The 19,985-nt window shown below is 36.3% G+C and overlaps 1 protein-coding gene across 3 annotated transcripts in view; it reads right to left on the reverse strand.

Moving 5' to 3' along the window:
- CHD9 (chromodomain helicase DNA binding protein 9) overlaps window positions 1–17,421 on the reverse strand; it is a gene marked incomplete at both ends in the record, with an annotated part of 78,583 nt that extends 61,162 nt beyond the window's left edge. For all 3 annotated transcript variants that reach the window (XM_082005826.1, XM_082005825.1, XM_082005824.1), the window contains one exon: window positions 14,832–17,421. In XM_082005826.1, the coding sequence (XP_081861952.1) occupies window positions 14,832–16,268 (1,437 nt within the window). The remainder of the gene's footprint in view (window positions 1–14,831) is intronic.
- Between the last annotated feature and the right edge of the window lie 2,564 nt (window positions 17,422–19,985).

Raw genomic sequence — 19,985 nt, forward strand, 5'->3', positions numbered from 1 at the left:
CTACCAAAAAAATTCATACACACATAAAAAATTCATTATTATGTAACAGAATGATTCAGTATTCCTTCGTCTGTTTGCAAACATCGGTTATCTTGAAAATGTAACACATAGCAACAAGATGTACCAAGTACAAGCTTACTGTGGGCAAGATTTTCTAGTCCTGCTACTGTCTGCTGAATTTTTAAACACACAGATGTAGCAGCAGTGTGAACAGAGGGCAAATGCCACTGCTCTTCAGCTGCCTGCAGAGCTCTGAATGGTAAAGTAGCAAAAAGTTCTGCAGACACCAGCAGACTTTTTCCTGAAGCTCCTCAACCTAAACCACCTCTATGCCAAAGAAAACCCACGCCAGCATAGCAAATGCCACACATTTTGAAATTGAAAATAGCCGTGCAAACTAGTAGCCCATTTCCCCCCAGCTGGATGCTTCATCACTGGACACATAACTCATCTTCATGCAGTTACCATATTCAAGATTAATTTACCAAGGGTAATGTGACATGCAGCTACGTTTGTTCACTACAATTTCCATAAACCTCACTGGCTGTCCCAAGGAAACACTTTATTAATATATTCACCTGATGGGCCTCTTTCCCAAGTTGCTTGATCCAAAACAAAAGAGTAAGATACACTAAATGCCCCCCCCGCAACCCCCAAGTAAGAGAACCATTGTCCCTCATAAAGCAAGGAACACTTTTGTCCCTTATCATAAAGCCAGTCTCTGATAAGCATACATTCTTTGACTAAAGACTTACAAGAAAAATTTGGCTTTAAAATATTCAGCTCGGTTGTTTTTCAGCTCTCAGGTTACAGTTACACATGCACATTAAACTACAAGTGACAGCTGTTCAATCTTTATGCAGCTTGCTTTTAAAAAACCCAGAACCAAGGCTATACAACCATGCCATAGAAGTTTATACATTTGCACTTCCAAGCTCCCAGTAACTTCTAACCCACTGATCAAATTTAGTCAAATTAGAGGAACAGAAGTCTCAGAGATGTCCCTACCACTTACGTGAAGCAGACAGAGAGGTAGAGATATCTTATGGAGTGAAATGAAACATGAGCTCAATCCTCCTTGGACCTCTCAGAATCCACATAAGACATTACAATTAGAGTAACCACAAGCTGCAAAATCCAACCCTTTGACACCGCATAATCTACTCATTCTTTCTTTTCTCCCTACTTCCATACAAACTCTCATCTGACAGAAAACCCGAACAAAAGTTCTGCTAAAGCAATGCTAAAATGACCTTCCCCGTTACCTACCTCCTCTTCCTCCTTCCCTGAAGGCATTCAAATGCATCAAAACCAAAGAACTGTGGAAATGCTATATGGAGCCATATTTCTTCAGAAGATATTTTGACTAAGTGGCCAAAATATCAGTCTTTTACATCTCCTGTTTTGTTATTATTGTTTTAAATTCATATTTAGTAGTATCTAACAGTGCCTTCTATTTTTTTCCTTCCTACCTGTGCATCTGAGCCTCTTAAATGTACACCTACTGACAGGACTCCCATGGCAAATTGTTACATTATATAGATTAAGAAGTGGCTGAATAAATACTTTTTTAAAAGGCAAATGCTGTACTTGTCCATTTATGACAATATTTAAACTGTTGGTCCTCTACTGAAGTATTAGTTCACACATAATATAATTATCTAGTGTTACATTCTGATTGAAAGGGAACTTCAATGTATACATTAAAATGTATTAATTTTGAAGTTTTGAGGAAATTGTGTATTCCCAGAAATGCAGGGTTCCCTCTTCCAAAGATTTTAATATAGGAAATTTAAAATTTTGGGTAATATATCCTGAAAAGATTCCACATAATATATTTCCATTCTGATCACTCAAGCCTGTTTCAATTCTCTATGGATAATAAACACAAAACAAAACAACATTAAAAAAAAATTGCTGTAATAGTTTCTATTTGTAACCATCAATTTCAGAAACTACTGCTTTCTACACTTTTTTTTGGTATTCTAAAGCTCCCGTCCTGAACGACAGATAAATTTACAAGGTTGGTTGTCTGAAGTCAATTCACACGCTCGGGTTTAAATGCAGAAACAGATCTTGCAATACGATGGTCAAAGTAAAAATTTCTGAAACATAATCTTTTTTACTGACACAAAGGAAGTTACTCTCTAATGGGAAAGATTCTTTCAGAAGCTGCCTGTGTGGAAAGGAGTAAGATTTATAACAATACAGCAGCTTACTTTAAGGCCTTATGACTCACAAAAGGAAGTAAAGCATTAGCACTTTTCCAAACCTGCAAGCATGATCAAAAAACAAAACAAGGGGCCACATAAAATCCAAGTTTGTATTTGCTTTGAAATATGTTGGAATTCTGTAATCAGAGTACTAAGAATTATAAATTCAAATCTGCAACAAGGTGAAAAAAATACCTGACATGAGATATACTACAACCACATAATAAGGCAAAAGAAAGAAATGGTGCACACAGAATATATTGCTTTTTCTTAATTATTATTTTTTGAATTATTGCTCTTTTCTTAAAATATGTTTTTTATAACAGCTCAAATAAACCCACACTAATCCACTGGAACTCTGTTGCTAACTTTAGCTTAGTGCACAAATATTATCATGTGCAGCTGTATCAAGCAGATGCAGACTAGCAGTTCAACAATCCAACTTTAAGGCGTATCAGCTATGGAAGCAATACATACCCAAGCGGTATATGCAACAGAATACCAATACCGACCCGAAGCATTCAAGTACTGTTATCATTCAGACAGCAAAGTAGTAATATCTATGCCAATGACCTAACCGCAAAAGAAATACAAACTGCGATGCACACTGTGAAATAAATACTGTGAGAACTACAGACACAATTGTGTTCAATCATTAAACCTATATGCAGTTGAAAACCTACCATACCTACCATATGCACGTATAAAATTACCTCACATGAAAAATTGGAAAGAGGGAATGGGGTAGAAAGAAATGCACAAACTCGATCTAAATAAATTAAAATTTTAAAAGCTACATTTTTTCTACATTACTAGAATGCCTTTCACAATGAGGAAGACCTAAAAACTAGTAGGAGCAAGCACACAGCTTTTTCACCTGCCACTGTAAAGTCAGGTTTGAGCTCACTGGGAAGTACCACAATACAGGACAATCTTTTCAACACAGTAGATACAGAAAGAAGATGCTAAATAAAGTTTTTATCTTAGAAGCTGCATAAAGCTTTAAACTGTAAAGAGCAGCTGAAATTTTGACTGACTTTATTTTTAAGGAAAAAAGAACATTTGAGTAACCTATACAAGTCATACAAACTAGAGGGTATGAAGTTTGATGTGTTGAGATAGCTTTTAGCCAACCTCTTCACTACATACCCAACAATTTAAATAACATAGGCATTATACAGATTTACAGTCTTCAGTAAGTTTCCACATTACTTTAATGGTATTCAAGTTTTAGCTACTGTTTTCTTTTCAAGTAGCTTTAAATCAAGTAATTTTGTTTACCTTTAGACAGAAATGATGACTTCTACAAGATGACAAAATCTTTAAAAATGACGATTTTGATGTAAAACAACAAAGAATTGTCTGCAGAAGTGTGCAGAATAGAAGTAGAAAAAACTCCAAATTAAACTGGAAAAAAGACCTTTCCTCTTTCCATTTTTCCATGTTGCTACCTGCCCACTCATGTTCTAAATGGCCACCACTTTTGCATGCCATCAAGAGAGTAATTTTTCTCATGTTTTTCATTACCAACCAGAGAGGAAGACCAGGAGTCACCCCCCGCCCCCCCCCCGGCCCCTGGCAACTACCTCCAAAAAGAACACAACACAAGGAGCTTTTTATTCACCTTAATCCAAACACCCAAGATCAGCTTCAGCATGCCTATCCCAAGTACACTACGAAACCAGTAAGGCATACATCTCTTCGTTCGCAAGAAAAAACAACAGAACCTTAATGGTAGCTGGTTCTTGTCAAAACTTAATTTCAGTTAAAGTGTTCCTTCCACCTCTCACGGGAGTGGCCTTGTAAGAAAACATTTTTATAATTAAAAACAAAACTCTTTTCATCCTCATTAAGTTTACTACTGCCACTTACACTCTCCCTCTCAAAACCTCTCTGTTTGTTTTTTGTCCCAGAGTCAGAAGTCATTACAGTTATGAAGTGTCATAAACTGCAGAACCATCCACAGTCTATTTTTTGTACTCTTCTGCTACTTAAAGGAGTCCCTTAAATCTACTGAAGTGATGAAAGCATAAGGGCAAGTAGGCAAGAACTATGCAGAACTAGCATGAACCTGCCCGCCTTTTGTCTCAACACCTCACTTCTGCAATTACCTAAAGAAAGGAAAGCTGGGCTAGGTCAGAGAAACCACCACAGATTAAACAAAACACATAGACAGATTCTTTTCCACAACATGTTTTAACAACGTAATTCACCAAATTCTACTCGAATTTTGTAGTACATTGAGTGCAATGGTAAAATAAATTTACTTAGAAGTTAAGTGAAGCAGCTTATTCAGAGTTTGAAGGCTCCTGGAACAACGTGCTGCAAGTGATTGTTGTCTTGGTCAGTACCAGGAAATGATTCTGTAATATTGACAACCTCCTTTTAGAAATTTTTTTAGTTTTTTAAAAAAACTATGCATTTTCACTGTTCTTTCATGGCAGAACAATGAAGTATTATGAAGGATGACAGACAGGAAAAAAAGGTATTATTTGATTCTGTGTTAATAGGGAAATACTAGGCATGAACTATCTTTAAACCAAAACCGACTGCATATTCAGAAAGCATATAGGATCTATTTACAATGATTTTATTCACTAGAAGCAGGTAAATTTAAAAGTTTATTCAATCTCTGAACATGGCTCTTTTTGTAGGATTCCTCGATACCTAACAAGAGTAACCAAAATGTTTTCAATGTTTGTAATCTCAGCAAGACAAAAAGAATCAGCTCTTAACATTCATTAAAATATACTGACAGAAACTGGGAAAAGTAATTTCTTTGTAACATTAACACCTAGGGAGTCACCAATATCATTAAAACCAGTACTGACTGCACAGCATATTTCCATTTAAATTAAAGGGGGGGCATGCTTCTTCCACTTCAATTCAAACCAAGTTAAATATTTTTGTGTCAGCTTCAATGAACTACTTCAACAGCTTTCTGTGCCAGAATCTCCAATATAAAAGAGTACTTTAGCATATATGCAAGCCTAATGAAACCAATCCTGTTGAATCTAGTTTTCTCAATTAAATATTCCTGAACAAAACCCTTCCCTGCAGTTGAGGAGGAAAACTAGATGTCTACAGAAAAGGAATTTATCAAAAAGAGGCAATGGTTTGAAAATAGAGGTCAGAAGTCAGAGGATACTACTGGGGACCAACAGGACTCTATTTCAGGCAAAGGAAAAAATCCAAAAGCAAGAAAAAAACCAAACACCCCAAACTGTTTCTTCGCAGAACCCTCCTAAAAATTTCTAGAGAAATCCAAGAGTTTTGCAGGGATAACCATTAAAAGAAAAAACAAAACAGCAGGGAGCATGAACTTTTGGTAGGGATCAAACAGAAAAAGTTGCAAGACAGTTCTCTAGAAACATAAGCATAGCAGTAATTTTTAATCTCAACTGAGTCTGGCTATTAGCAGAAGAGGCAGGACTAGACCCAGTGTAAAGCTCAAGACAAGACAAATTCTTATCAATTTTAATGGAGTTAAAGTCAACAGAAACTGCTACCAATAGACAGCACAAGGACAGCCTGGTTAGACAGCAGTGTGCTGCCAAGGACATCCCCAAGCACAGACACGGGCATGAGCACCCTCATAACTCTGTCCCCAGCAAACAAGGTTGGGTCACCATTTCTGAAAGTCTCCTAAAATCAGTCCAAGCCTGTACACGTTTGCAATTAACTATACTACGCCAAAAAGCACACCGGGCGGGCACCACAAAACACACCTCTTGTGTAGTATCTTCAGTTGATCAGATTTCATAATACCACATGATTGCAGGTCAAAGAATCCTCCACAGGATGATATAAATGGGAGCTACAACACAGATACATCAACGAACATTTGCCTAGTCTTTAAAAAAAAAAAATAAAATGTTCTTACTAAACTCAAAGACAGTAAGACACATGTTTGATTGTGTCATTCGTATGTTCTTTAAACAAATTTACCTGCCTTCCCTGTGACAACTTGTGTTCTTTAACAGCTGGTTGCTGCTTTTAAGACTTGCAAGACCCAAAGTTCCTGCAACAACAAAATTTACACATCAAGCTGAGCCATACCTAGGCCTCATAAGCAGCTGCTACAGAGATTTAGTGAAGAAGATAAACAATACAGAGGTACTGTATCTTCTAGCACTATTTTTTATTCTTCTGAAGTATCCAAACAGGTACATTAAGCCATAGCATATTGCAAGTCATCGAAAGCATAATAGCTATGTTTTTCTAGTAAGTTTGCTTAAAATACGATTGAAGAACTCTCCTTCCACATGTGTGGTACTCAGTAAAAAAAAAATGGTACAATGAAACAAGAGTAAGCTTAAAACTTTTTAAAAAAAAATCTATCAGTCAGAACTCTCTGAAACAATGTTTCAAACTACAAGAACAGAAACAAAATTCTCAGAAACAAAATATTTGCAATGTCTTCTTTAACACTAAGGCAAACTTTTCTTTCCAACATATAAACTAAAACCAAATTGTGAAGTCATGAATATCTCTTAAAAGCTGCCTTCCTATCAATCTATGAAACTAGTTCTGGTTTGCAATTCAATATGCTCTTGAGAAGCATTATGTGCACATATACAATATGTTACTAGCATTGAAATTGCTTTCAGATACAAACTAACTCCTGAAAAGGCAGTATGTAAAAGACGGGAACATTTTCCTAAGATATAAATTAGAACTCTAGCCTTCACAGTAAGACATCGAGGGAGCAAAAAACCCAATAAATGCAAACACAAGCCAAATAACCCACACAAAAGAAAACCTGCCACATTTATGAAAGAAAAATCCATCTCTACTACAAATTACACAGCTTTCAAAAATGTAAGAAATGTCAAGTGCTTCTAGCCTAAAGCTACATTCCTAGGTTCATTTATCAAACTTAGTCAAATCAACATGAGAATTCTCAGCCTCATCATCCTACAAATCCGCTCAATTGTATTTATTATCCTTAAGAGTTCCCAAATTCAATCTACTCAACACCTGAATGTAGACACCCTCTTGGAAATCCATATAACCAGGAACTTGTACAAATTTTTTAACCCGATAATGAACAAAGAAAACAATACCTCTCCAGATATAAGAGGCTGTTAGGTGGTCAAAGTGCTGGAAATTATTTTGATCTCTCCTTATATTTAGAATTAACATAACAGCTAAAAAATTGTAAAACCTGAGTGCACAAAGCACACAGACATCTGGACAAAAGCCAGGTCCTTTGGCTTCAAAACCATACTACTGGTTAACATCTTTACAAGTTCTGCTTCTCTTTCAGTAATAACACTTCACTAACACTTTATAAAGTGTTGATTTTCTACAAAATATCTCAAGGTGAAGTGCTGTTCTGGAAGTTTGAGAGGCAATGATACGTTTGAAGCCACTCAAAAATTCAGACTTCAGATAATACCGTTAGACAAAGCAGATCAGTGGTTACCGCTGCCAATGGATAGTCCCACAAGAGGCCCCCTTGCACTATCTTTGCATTTGAGGCTGTGGTTCCATGTGCACTTATTTTGCCTCTACTGTAGAAAATTATGCTTCCCACTCCTTCCTCTCACACCACCACTGTTTCTATGGTACACAGTTCTGCACAACCGAGAACTACATCAGGAACCTGTATTCCTGAAAAATATGCCTGACAAAAAAAGAAAAAGTTTCTCTGTACCCGACTGAGTTTCACAGTTCGGTTCATAGCACAAATGGTTGCATTAACACAAAGTGGAAGAATAGGAGCTTTTTTCCAAAAACTTGTTTCCTTTAATTATACTTTAGGCATATACTGAACTACAGCTTTAACAGTGTATTACTATATATTATATCATTATTATATTACCCATACTTGGGTATATTCTCTTCTTGAGAAGACATCTGAAGATGGGGTCTGTTTTCCGTTTTCTCTATAATTAGGTACCACTTCTTCCAGACAGTAACTTGCACAATTATATCAGTACTCTCGCATGACTGAATTGCTTTATAGTTCTTCAGTGTTAACGAGACATCTGCTTGCAAATAATTATTTAGATTATTCAGTCACACTTATTCTGCAATATCATTTAAAAAAATACTATCTATTTTACTTGGTTTTGTCAACTAGTCTCACCTTGATATCTGTAATATTACTCCTGTAAGTTGACCTAGCCAGAAACTTCCTTCCTATGCTTGCCATCTGTCAACTACTTTTTACAAAAATGTTCCTCTTTTGGCACATTTTAAAGACAATTATTGCAGTCATTTAATGAGTGTGCAATTATCTCAGGAAAAATTATATTCTTAAATTATAACAATCATTACAACAGCAAGTACTTCGTTTTAAAGAGGAAACATACACAAAGAATTGGACAGCCTAATTATTTGACAAGCGATGAAGGTTTAGAGAGACTTAAGAAAAGCATTAGTGATAGCAAAAAAAGATTCAAAAAAAGAATGATGAAACAATTAACTCTACCCAACAGAGATGGCAATTACTAACAAACTCGTAAAGCCTTTAAAACAGTACAGCAGATACTCTGGTGCATTTTCCCTGTTCATAAAGGTCCAGCAGTTTTTGTCTTTCCCTTACTATACAGCTGTATTTTGAATGGAAAAACAAGACAAATGAAAAACGGATAACCTAAAAATTATTATAAATATTCATCAGTAAATGTGTTACAAACTAATTTCACACTAATTTCACTTCCTTTCCCCAACCTATGCAATTTGTCATTTTAAAGAGAAATAAAATGTATGAAATGCTTATATAAAACATATACAAAAGGAAATGCTTCATACAATCTCAACTGTAAACAAAGCTATCAAAATATTGCTATCTTCAACCATGAATACATCATTAGCAAAAAGCCATACACCAGTAATGAAAACATATTATATACAGCTATAGTTTTAAGACTTGGCTCATTCCAGGAACCACACTACTCAAGCTCAGAGATGTTGCCCTAGTCCTCTCATTAACTCTGTGTGTCTGACACAGCTTTGCCACTTTCGTTCCCCCGTATTTGTGCAGGCCTTACTGAAAGTAATAGAAAGAAACAAACAAAAAAAAAAGCTGGAAAATACGGTACAAAGAAGGTCAGTGGAAGGATTACTTTCATTACTTATACATACATGATAAACCAATTAGGTGCAGGGAGATGACAACTGAATTCTGCTGCCTCACTGTGGTAGAGATAGTTTATTAAGCTCCTACAAGGAAACTGAAAATTGTTCTTTAAAAACAGAGAATGAAATCCAGAGCATAAAACTCCTAGAAATGTTTGAAAGGGAAGTTCAGACAAAGATTTACATTTGTTATATTATGACACCATCCATAAAATTAACCATAATTAAAGGAACAAGGACAATATAAATACAGTGGATATGCTTAATGGGAGCTGTACCAGCACTATTAAGCATTTTAGGAAAAAGAACAAGGTTTTAGGGCTCTTATCGTTTGCGGGTTGGTTTTTTTGGGGATATAGTTTTTTACATTTCAGAATTACAAGATAGGATTTTGAATGTGCCCCCTCTCCAAACAGAAATGCTCACTGGAACAGAAGTCTAGATTTCACTTTTCAGATTGCATATGCAAAGTAGGGCAAATTGAGACCTGCCATCCACTGCTTCACAAGCAAGACACATAACAGCATCATAATTTTACAGCCTTGTAACAACACTTAGGAGCCATAACCTATAAACTTACTATGCAAAATAGCCAGTCTCTTATATAGAATTTATATAGTGTGTGATCAGGCCATTAAAGTATTTCTCATTATAGTCTCACTTAAAATTAAACTATACAGAATGTAAGAAATATACTCTGAAAAATACTACATCTTTGACCTTCATACATTTTCTGTAACTGCATCTATCAAGTAAGTGGCCTGTGCCTACCATAACTAGATGAGAAATGACTTTCTCTTATAAAAACTTTACAGTGCAAGATTTCATATACAAGTGGAACAGCAACCAATGGCAGAATGAGATGTTTATGGGTGGAATAATCCAGGGGATGCTCGTCTACAATAAATTTAGAGTTGATATCAAAGGGAGGCATCTGCTAACACAGCCAGAGGTGGAAGGCCTGTCACTTATTCAGGTCATGCATCTCAGCAGCACCTAAGCCTGGACTTTGATCAGGTGAAACTTAGTTCCATTTCTGGTGATACGCTCATATATGAGGCTTTGCCTTTCTGTACAATACCAACCAGTCATCTACAACGTTCAGACCTTCTTTGCTAAACTTTCACAACGGTCAAGACAAATTCTCTCCAAAAATACAATGTCATCTGTTGCTATAAAACAAGTGGTAGGAAAGCTCATGCTTGCAGGCGCAAAAGCACTTGCACGTTTCAAGTCAGTTACAAAAAAAAAATGTGGGATACTAGAATTCATGAATATACCGAATTACCAAGTTATGTGACAAACTTAGTCAGAAGAGGGAAAAAACCAATTCACCTGATTTAAGAACAAAGACTACCACCTTGTCCTAGAGCACTTAAGATTATTAATGGAATATTATTTTCCAGTTTCATCTCAATTATTCTGCTTTCATGTATGTAGCCAGAGGAGAATAAAATGCTTATTACAAAATAACATACACAGTGAGATTGTTGTAAGCTTCTCTTTGGACAGTTTATACTTCACGTTATCTTTCTAATTTCCTTTTTCTTCTCAACATGCAGAACTGAATGTTGCAGCCTGTATTTTTGATGTCTTTTTTTTCAACTTTACAAAAAGCGAATAGATTGTTTAGTTTTAGCAAACTCAAAACAGTTTTCAGTGGAGTTAAAAAGACCAGAAGTGTTGTATTAGTCAATGCTAAGGCTACACGAATCTTCAGTGCATTTCTCCATTTCACTTTCTGCTCTCGAACTAACTCTGATGAAAAATGCATGATGTAAAATTGAGGCACAATTTATTTACAATTATAATCTAATTACAGCAGGCATAGAAAGTATCATAGCAGCATAAGATATACCAGATTGTTTTTAATTCTGCAGCATTATTACACTGAACAGATTGTATTACTTTTAAATTAATTTCTATCAAAATAGCTGTACAAGGAAAAATGTGATGAATATGCTTACTTTCAAATAATGAAACAAGTATTTAATGATCTTTCTTAATTTTATATAACCTCAGCATAAATGTAATTAAAAATCTTTGGTTGTCTAATGTTGAGTCCATTCCAATAGCTACAGTTCATTAACTATTTCATAAAATAAAAAGTTGTCCTTTCTGAAAAAAACCTCAATCATTATCGAAGTAAAACTGATGAAAATAATTAAATCCACTAGTAATTGTTTCCTCAACTTGTACAAAAGCCAGCATGAGACATTGTCTTGTTAAACAGTAAACATTTCACCTTGACTCTTACACATGAAATCTTAGCCAAATCCCTTCACACCTAACTCCTAGCCTAAAAACGACCAGTTTCAGTAAGAGCAATATTCCCTCCACATCCCTTACCCCACCTTTCTGCTCTCTGGTTCAACTGCACACATTTGTAAAAAGCTCAAACAGAACACACCCATCTTGAACTTTAAATTCTACAAAGTGATCAAAGAATAAAAGTAAGAATTAGAACTGAAACCCCTCTTAGAATTGTAATCAGACAAAAGACAGATCCGAAACACTTAACTTCAGTAATTGCCATACTCTTCTATTACTATTCATATTACACACACTGCTGATTTAAAGAGGCTTCTACATTGTTTGCTTCTGTCACTCCCCTATCAATACATTCCTCACAATAGTTTCACAGCTACCGCTTCACAAGCAGTTTCTGAAGGAAACATTAAACATCTGTCTGATTACATAAACTCAATGTCAGAATCTAATTTATACAATTTATTGCATACCCCAAAATAATAAAAGCCAAACCAAGCAGTTTTATAGCTATCTGTTTTCTGTTTAATTTCAAAGTTCCAGGAAAAAAACGTAAAAAAAGTTCAAATACTGTAAAGTTGCTTTTTTTTCACACCACAATAAAAACCAAAATGAAACCCTGAAAAACTTCAAAAACTCTCCATCGGCCTTAGAACTCTCCCTCTATTCCTAGTTACAAAAGAGCGTGCCAAAACGGATGTCAGCGAGATCGAAGTAAGTCTTGCAAGGTTCTGATGTATACAACAGAAAAGTCACAGCACCAGAAAGTCTTATTAGACCTACTTTTCGCTGCCTGGCTTGTATCCCACACATTCCCCACAAACGATACTAACCCCTGGATTTCTCGCCACTCCCACTTTTCCTGGAATCCACTTCCTCTTCACCCTTCACCCCAAGTATGCTCATGGGAGACCAACAGCCTCAACGCTTCTGCTCGCAACTCTGGGTTCTGCTGCTCCACTTCCTGGCGGCCAACTCGGGCCGCGCTGCTCCTGCCGCGGTACTGTACACACAGTAATAAACAGGAGCACGTTTCACCAGGAGCTACTACTCCATGAGATAACTGACAAGAGTAGCTACTTGGGCTATGCCCTCTTCTTCCCCCTCCCCGATCTAAAAAATAAGAGATGTTTATCGAAACCAACAGAATGCATCTACTGCATCACTCAGTTAACCAAGCTAATCTGAAATACGCAGCCATATACATGTTCTATTAACATCACACCACAATTCTATGGCAAAAGTTTCACTAGTAGGAATTGAAAATTACACACTCCATAAACATAAGGAGGAGTTGTAATGGAGGAGCAATTTAGTGAACCAAGACTGAAGATTAAATGTGTTTAACCCTTATGTATATACTAATGACATAAAATTAAAGAGGGGAAAAAAGCATCACATTGCCTCCTTCACAGGCCTGTGTCCTGCAAACTAAGTAGAAGCAAGAGTCAGTAATTAAGTTCTGTTCCTTCCGAATCATCTTTTTCCAGTAAGACACCATTCTATATTCTTAGGTAGAGAGAATATTGGTAGCAAGAATATAGAGAAGTAATACAGTTATTACAGCCCTTTTAAAGCCATCTGCATGTATATATTTGATGTTAGGGTTGCCTCTAATTTGAAGTGCACAGACTGAAAAGTCAAAGACATTTCTATTCAATCTCGTTCCCCAAATACAAGCTGAATTCTTACTAGAGTTTAAAACAGAAGTTTAAAATAAAAATTCCTACTTTCACTGTTCACATGTACATGGATTTCAACAGTCTCATGATTTTGGAAACCCTAGATAACCAGCAGTGGCAGCTGAATCTGGGCATTTATCACACAGAAGCTACAGCTCCTTCTGCCAAACCATCTAACTGAAGAAGTTTGGGTCATTCCTGTCAAATCAAATTTGGGCTGGAAGCTACCAAACAGTGCCAAACTGTGATAAGGTATGAACTTACAGGTAATGCAGTCACTGATACTGCTCTTCAGGCATTAAAGGGAAAGCCACTAAACAAGTCTCCAAAGTCATAGCAAGAGCTTTAAAGATTGATACATTTTAAAAGCTGAAAGAATAACGATTTGTGCCTTTGGTTATTAAGTCTCTCCTATTTTCAAGATGTATTTTTGTTTAAGATTTTTTTGAGCTGAAAAATCTGCAACTCTCTCACATATGCTGATGTTTCTAGTAACTATAATAAAAACATGATTTTGCTGGTTACAGTCTTGTGACAAAAATAACTTTACTTGCCCTATTTTGTTTGGTTTTGAAAAGCTTAGCTACTCTCCTCAGAGTCCAAAGCAATCCAGAAGCAGCAGTCTATATTTCAATTTATTGATGCTTACACACTTCCTATAAAAGAGAAGATGATGATACAGATGAAGATAATGATCAGTGTGTAAAAAAGTGGACTTAATATCTCAAATAAAATTCAATACATTACATATGTTATGAGAAAGCACTCCTAAGAGACAGGATTGTCTTTCTGAACTCATCAATACTCACACAATTTTAATTTCTCTCCAATAATTTGAAAAGCACTGTCTGCAAAGTTCATTTCTCTGGTATACCATTAAGAAAGAACAATGTCATTTTTATGCTATCTTGTGCTCCATGCGGAGGGCTTTAATACTTGCTGTAGAAATGCACGTGACACTAAAACAACTGCAGAGTTTTTTGGTTCAGCCAAAAGTAACTAAATCAAACATAGGCATAACCTTGTATATGTTTTCTATTACTACTAATCACACCAAAGGCAACAACAAATAAGTTCATCTTTTTAGCGAATGAGCATGAGCACAAAGATACCAGGCAAAGGACCGAGTAACAACAAAACCTGGGCAATTTTTGCAGGACATAAGCCATACAAGCCTTATTAAAGCTCTTAAAAATATGTTGCTATAAATACTTGAAAAAAACAATAAGCCATTACATTTCCACCAAAATCATAAACCAATCAATTTTCTCTGCTGGAATGGGGAAATATAAGCAGCAGAAGGACCAGCACCATTTTCTCTGAATAAATATTTCAGATAATATAAACCTTGCTTTCTACAACAGTAAGAAAACGACAGGAGAAAGCAAGGTCTGCATCAATAGGTTGGGTTGCTTTTCCCCTAAACTAGCAGTTACTTAGACTTCTTCAGGGTCAAATAACAACAGCTCAGAGACTTCAGCTATCATGCTTTGGCACAACCACCAGTCACTATTATTTATTTTATCAAATCGACCAAATCACACAGCTCAAACCCTTACCCCCCCAAATCCCTACATACCTGTCCTTGTGAAGTTACACGACTTCTGTCTTGCAGATGCTGATTAGAAACTGAAGAATGCCAAGGATGGATCTGACTTTGAGACTGTGCCCGAACGAGACCAGCTGACTGTGTAACTTGCTGCGGGGTTATATGATGTTCTAGGTCATGCTCTAAAACATGGCTTGTGCTATCCTGAACAAATGCAGAATCATCAAATTGTGGCAGAAGGTCTTCCTGAAGGAGGTCATCTGGGTCAAGTCCTGTAAATGGTTCATTATGAGTCTCGACCTGATGAAGTAAGTTCTCATCTAAAGATGTAAAACCGTTGCTTTCAATAGGGTCAGTGAAATGGCTTATCTGAGAAGCAGAACCAGCAGAAGCTGGAAAATTAATATTCACAGGAGAGAGTTTTGAACTACTAAAGTTGCCCTGAGGATGCGCAGAATGCAACATTTGAAAACTATTTGAATTCAAAGGTGTATTAGGATTCAACATGTGCTCAGTTGTTTCTTGCTTGGTCCCTGTTTGAGATGTAAAGGCATCGCTTCCAGTGAAGTCAGAGAGAGAGTGTGTCTGCTGGCTAGTAGAAAGAGCTGTTGTAGACTGAAGAAGGCTGGTAGGAGAAATGTGGTTACTGGAATAAGAATAAGGAGATGAAAATTGTTGGCTATTATTGACAGAACATGGGGTAATAGTTGGGGACTGTCCATCAAAATTTCCTTCTTGATTCCCACAAAAATGTATTGAAGCACTTGCAGTTTGAGAAAACTGTTGAACAGACAGAGGCTGCTGTGAAGTTGATGGATTAGAAACTGGAGGTGGGTGGTTAACACTGACTCTGTGAGAAGTAGATACATTAACCTCCATGAAGTCTTTTGGCTGACTTAGAGCATCTTGCCCCGTGTTGTTTCTGCTTTGTTGCGACCGTAGCGAGGCACACTGATGCTGTGGTTCGTTAGCCTGAAATAAGGCAAAGTCATGGTGTGCTACAAAGCTTTTGTTTTGCTGCATAGACTGAGAATGTCCTTGGTGAAAGGGGGACCCATTTTGATTCGAAACAGTTGTGGCAGTTTGATGACCCCACATAGGACTACCATCAGCCACATCTGGAAACATCCCATTAGACTGGTTTTGCGGATGAATTGGTGAACAATTGAATTGAGAGTGTGGTGATAAGACATTGTCAGCTGAGCTATTAAAAGACTGATTTACTGAGTGAAGTTTCAGTGAATCATACTGATTCAGCTGATCAAACTCACTCATCTTTTGTTGATTTTGACCATCTTGCACATGGTTCAATGAGTCTATGTGCAAAGGTTCAAATTCTGCACCCAAATTCAATTCATCAACAAGTGAAACAGGTCCAGGTTGAACAAAGGCATCATCTGACAAACCTTCTAAGGTCTCACTAAAAAGATTGGCATCATCAAAAAAATCCATCATAGGATCAGTCATCTTGATAGGTCTGTACTGCTTTTTCTCTCAACTCCAAATGGAGTCAATTTCGGCTCTCTGCAGTGAAGAGAAACAAATGACATCCAGTGGTCACCACCTTATCCAAGGCATGCCAACATCCATTAATGCCTCTGATGAAACATTCGTCTTAAAGTGTTAAAGCATCCTTTGGGAGAAGGAAAAAGAAAAAGAAAGAAAAATTACTTTCATGACTCTCCTCATCTCTCCTTTCCCTTCCCAACACTTTCACAGATTTTTGCTATTTTGTTCATAACTTTACAGTTTAGTTAAACTACAACTCAATTATTTTTGCTTATACTTATACATGCCCTGTGCAGCGTTTAAAAAAAAAGTTGCATTTTTTCCATTGTTTGCTCTATTAGCTAAGCACACTTTTAGATTCTCCTTTGCCATGTTCATTAAAACCACCAAATTTTAACAGAATTGTGTGTTTTAGTAGTCCAGAATTAAGATTTGTTTGTAGAAAGAAATCATATAATGCATAAAATGTACACAATAATTCTGTATGTTTAAACAAGGAACTTGAGAGGTTATAAACTACGTGTAAAAACAAAGCTACCTTGACCTTAGTAGGAAAAGCTGAGATACTCTGTTTCTTCTATTTGGGTTGCATTACGTAAGATTTGAGGGGGGAAAAAAAAAAAAAAAAATGTATTTCACTTAAAGACATAACTGAACTCTTATTTAAAGGAAAGACAAGAGGATGAATACGGTGATGCAGTCAAAGATAAACACAGGAAAAGAACTACCTTTGGTTCAGAGTTCACACACTTACATAGTTTTGAAACACAAGTTGTTTTTCTTTTTGATCACCAGTGAATTAGTTTGCAGTCAGGGATTTCAGGCAAGAAGAGCTGAGAAGGATGGTTAATTTAACTTTAGCCTAAAAACTTTGACATTTGTAGTGTAATCAAACAGAATGGGGAATGAATGGAAATGTGTGTCTGATCATTTACCTCCGCAGATAACTACTAAACCTTGAGAATAGAGAAGCAATCACTTTAAATGGGCATCTTCATGGAATAACCAGTCCTTTATCCTGTCAATATATATATCTAATTACTATAAAGAAAAGCAGGAAAGAAAACAACCACAGCTTTTAACTCCTGACCCTACTCTAAAGTTCACCTTCATACTCTCTTCCTCCATTTCAATTGCAATTCTCATTAATGAATTCTCCTAAGAATGAGTATAGGATCCTTCCAGAAATGGACACCATGGAAATCTGAAATATTCTCTGATGGACAATGTTCATGCTGAACCTATTAAGTACAATGTAGTCTTTGACAAGCTGATGAAAACCTATTCTGCTTCTATTCCTAGTCCACTGAAAGTGTTGTGACCATAGTCAGAATAAAGCCTAACCTAAATTAACAAGCCTTGTTGAGGGTTTGGGTATATAAAATTTCTGGTCTATGCAGAAAAAAGAACAAATGGATCCTGTATCACACTGAAAGACATCAACTGGTGACATCTATTGAGTACAGATTGGTATGAGGTTAATTACTATGAGAATAGAGAACAAGCATCCTATAAAAACGGCAGAGAAGCTTAGGAAGGTTACAGCTTAGAATAGCAAAGTAGCTGTGGATTCCAGATGATACATGTAGAACTTACTGCTTAAAGTTAGGACTTCCTCAAGTCCCAGGTTAAAGGAAACACTAACATAAATTAGACCCCGTTACCTTCTAACACCGATCAAGTTGTCCGCTTATGATTAAAAGCGACAGAATGATGACTTTCCCCAGTATCAATCACCTCTCAATGCATGATAAACCAACATCAGGATCCAGGTAGATGATGTGGCATTGTTTTAGACTTTTGTAGCATTTCTAATACAATCATCTCTCATATCTTAGGATATTTAAACTCAAAAGCTAAGTCAGGGAGAGCTATTTTAGCTAAGAGAAGACGATCAGGTCAGATTAAGTACAAAGAAAGAATATCATAGACACAGAATAAGTGATCTAATTAAAGAAACCCCCATCTGGGGAAAGATAGATGGAAATTATGGTAGCCATATGTAAAATGTCATGTTCCAGGCTATCAAGGACTCTGCTCTTAGAAACTCAAATTTGAAGCCTGTATCAATGACAGTTTACATATTGAGACCGAGTATAAATAGACCAGCTCCTTGGTTATGCCCAGAGATAAACTGTATTTCACTGTGATTTGTAAGGAAGTCTATTCAATTTGTGCTAACTTGAAAAAAATAGAACAAGAGATTTCTTCCATCTTTAACGCTATAGATACAGTAGGGTGTAAAAATGAGTTATTTTTTTTTAAAGGGTAAGTGACATATGGGCCAGCCACCCTATAGAAATTAACTTGAGTTTAACCACATAGTAGCTTAGAACTAAACCGGGCTAAAACAAACCGGTATTGAAAAAACACATACAATATCTTTATGTTTTGACTACTGTGTACCTTTCTAGTAAAAAATGGAAAAAAAACCCCATGCATAACAGCTGGTGTCACTGCAGTTGTGACACTAAGCTTGCCTCACAGAAATTTGCTTCTTTGCTTAAAACCAAAGAAACACTTTTCATCTTAGTTTTTCCTATTTTCTTTTAGCATAAAGAAAAAAGGGAGGAAATGAGAGACAAATAATAAAAACTCTCTTTTTAAAATGCAAAAGATTTATAAAGCAAATAAATCTTAGTAGGTATAAAAAGGAAATGTAACTAGAAGATATCAGCTTCACTTCAAGGATCCAAGAAAGATGGATAGGACAGATGAACTTCCAAAGCAAGAAATCTGAAGGCTGGATACATGAGAATCCTCTCCCAGCTAATTAGACCAATGTAAATTTATTATGAAGAAAGCTCTTCTGTAAAGAAGAGATCACAAAATGGGAAAACAAAACAACCCAACCCAAACCTCTTTTGGAAAGGGTACTGCTGTAGATAGCCTGAACACAACTCTGTTGCAAAGACACCTTGCTTTGTGACCAAAGTACTTTTACACCTAGCCTTTTTCTTCCTTGTCTGCAAAATCCATCGTGTTTGTTCAGCCTAAAGAAAAGCGTAACTTGGAAATTCAAGGATATTGGAGAAACTAGCCTTTCACACAAAGTCACTTTCCAAATTTATTGAGCAATTGTCCTTTTTGTTCCTCTCTGCTATTCTTGGAAATATTAGATGCTCAGCTTGCAAATTTTGAAGGCATATGAAGGCAAACTGTGATGAATTTCCAAACTTAATTGGCACACAAGTACTATTTTCCTTTCCCTTCCTTAAAAAAAAAAAAACAACACAACACCTACCTCCTCAAATCCAAGTTAACGAAACAAAAAAGTTCTGACATGAAAACTTTTTACATGCTTTCTGGAAGTGATCCTCTTCTCCATGTCCTTACTCCCTCTTCTATAGAAAATGATGGCAGCTACAATTATGTTTTAATACACTTTCATGAAGCCACCTCCTTTCCTGAACAGATTTGTGGTACCAATTTGAACTTTGGACATGCTTTTACCTTCAGCTGGCAGAAAAGTATTCAAAGAAATAAATATTTTTAAGACTTTAATCTATTAGACTTGACAACTACAAGCTTATCAATGCAATGGCAGCCAGTGTTTTATAGTACCAGTTCCAAAATACTCCTCATGGAAGATAAACTCCTGTTGGAGCTGCATTTTAGTCAGAACAGGAAAAGTTCTGAATCCCTACTCAATAAAGCAAACTACAGTAGAAGAAG

Source organism: Phaethon aethereus (assembly GCF_964289735.1).
Source record: "Phaethon aethereus genome assembly, chromosome: 13".
Taxonomy (NCBI): domain Eukaryota; kingdom Metazoa; phylum Chordata; class Aves; order Phaethontiformes; family Phaethontidae; genus Phaethon; species Phaethon aethereus.